Raw genomic sequence first — 1,996 nt, 5'->3', positions numbered from 1 at the left:
TACCTTCCTCCCAAAATACTGAGTCACACCGTCGTAAAACTGGTTGTGAAAAGCCTTTTGCCTGCAACCCAAGCCTTAAGAAAGTCTAAGGTGTGTGTGTGGGGGGGGGGGGGGATAGCAGATTTGACTCATTGCCCTCTCTGCTCGGCTGCAGGGCTGCGATGCCTTGTGCAACCTCCCGGTTTTGCGGGGGCCGGGCCAGAGGAGGAGGGAGGGCACCCTGTTACACAAAACAGAAGTGGTGATGTCGGTTGCTCTGCTCTTTTTTAACTGATGCTTCTTTTTTTTTTCTTCTTTTTTTTTTTTTCCCCCAGAGAGTTGGAAATGACTGGAGCAGGGAGCACGAAGACATCCTGGGGGGTGTTTGTGTGTGTGCATCTGCACATACACGCACCATACACACCCCCAGCCCCTGCTTTGCCCCTGTGCAGACACACAACTTGGGCTCCCACAGACCCGAAATCCCCGCCGCTGTCCCGGCGGGGCGGCCCCGCTCCGGCGGGGCGGTCGGAGGCGGGGGGCGGCTCTTCCTCTGCAAACTTTCCCTTTCTCCTCCCTCGCCGCCTCTTTCCCTCCTCTGCTCTCCTCCCTGCCCCTCTCGGCTCCCCGACGGCGATGGCTGAGAGGCCGGGGAGCACCGGGGCCGCACCGCCGCCCCTCTGGTCCTTGCCCGGTCCCCGCGGCCGCTCCCAAAGCGACATCTCCTCCTGCTCCTTCTCCCGCAGAACCTGCCTGCTCCGGTCCAACGTGGGCGGCTCAGGTAAGGGGGAGGGAGGGGAGGGTCCTTGTGTCCGAGCCCCCCCCCCGCCCCGAGCAGAGCTGAGCTGAGCTGGGGAATTTGGGAAAAGACATCCTCCTCCACACCCTGCCCTGCCTCCCAGACCGAGGTCTGCCTTCTGTCAGTGGCCGAAGCGTGGGTCCCTGGTTTACGTGGTGCTTGAACTGCCCCTCGAGATGATATTTGGCAGGTTCCTGGCTTTTCATGCCGGTGTCCCCGGGTTTACATGGACCCCAGTGAAGTCGTGGATACCCATCCCGTCACCAAAGCAGCCGACTACAAGGGCAGAAAAGCGCCGGGGAGGCTTCAAGGGTGTATTGCGGGGACATCAAAACTCCACGTCCTGCCACTTCACATGTTACGCTTCAATTGCATGTTAGAATTTTACCTCATGCACTTGTATCTCCTTGGGGTTTTTCATAAACAGGTGAGGCAAAAAAACAACAACAAAACAACCCCACCACCACCACCTGTGAGTCAGTATCCCACCATCCTCCTTCAGGAGGTAACTACTGCAATATGAAGTATTGTAGAGGTGATTTGGGTGTGGAAAGTGCCCTTTTGGGACAGACTAGGCTTCCTCCAGGGTTTGCGGTAGCTTTGCTTTGTAAAATGGGAGGAAGTGAGGGTCCTAGTTTACAGTGCAGGTATTTGAAAGTGGCAAAATTAAAATACATACTCAGTTGGGCTATACTTTACTCAGGCTGTTTCGTGAAGTTAGGTATTCAGGAAAATGAAATTCTGTTCTCCATACTGCTGAGCACGTTTTGAAAATGTGTGCTTGTGTGGTTGTAAATCAGCCCTGCTCTGTTGACTAAAACAAGACTGCAGGCACATACGTCCCTGGCGATGTGGGTATTTTGGATGCACTGGTACACTCTGCTGGACAGAGGTACTCCTGAGCCACAGCACCACCAGGGATGCTCCAGTGCGCACTGAGGGACCCCCTCTGCTGCCGCACGAGCAGGACAGCGCGGCGCATGGTCGGGCCTGCAGTGGACCACAATGTCCTCTTATGTTGGTTCCTCAGGGAGTGTTGAGATGAGGCAGGTCGTTTACTTGAGGAAGCTCAAATGCACGGCTACGCCTGCCTGATGAGGAGAGAGGGAGTGCAAGCTTGCTTAGTCACATAGGAGCAAGTAGATTCAACTTGTGGGGCCAGCAGCTGCAAGCAAAAACAACTCTAAGTGGCATTTTCTGCATAATTTTTTTCTCTGC

The 1,996-nt window shown here is 55.3% G+C and overlaps 1 protein-coding gene across 2 annotated transcripts in view; it reads left to right on the top strand.

The window, feature by feature from the left end:
• Positions 1-113: 113 nt before the first annotated feature.
• The window catches only part of PHACTR2 (phosphatase and actin regulator 2), a 138,020-nt gene continuing 136,137 nt past the window's right edge, over positions 114-1,996 (top strand). The window contains exon 1 of one of the 2 annotated variants that reach the window (XM_080390067.1): positions 114-760. In XM_080390067.1, coding sequence (XP_080246193.1) covers positions 274-760 — 487 coding nt within the window. In that variant the 5' untranslated portion in view covers positions 114-273. The remainder of the gene's footprint in view (positions 761-1,996) is intronic. The other variant, XM_080390066.1, reaches the window with a different exon arrangement.

This window comes from Falco punctatus, assembly GCF_963210335.1.
Source record: "Falco punctatus genome assembly, chromosome: 5".
NCBI classification, from domain to species: Eukaryota; Metazoa; Chordata; class Aves; order Falconiformes; family Falconidae; genus Falco; species Falco punctatus.
The sequence above is the reverse complement of the archived record's forward strand: the minus strand, read 5'-3'. Positions and strand labels throughout refer to the sequence as shown.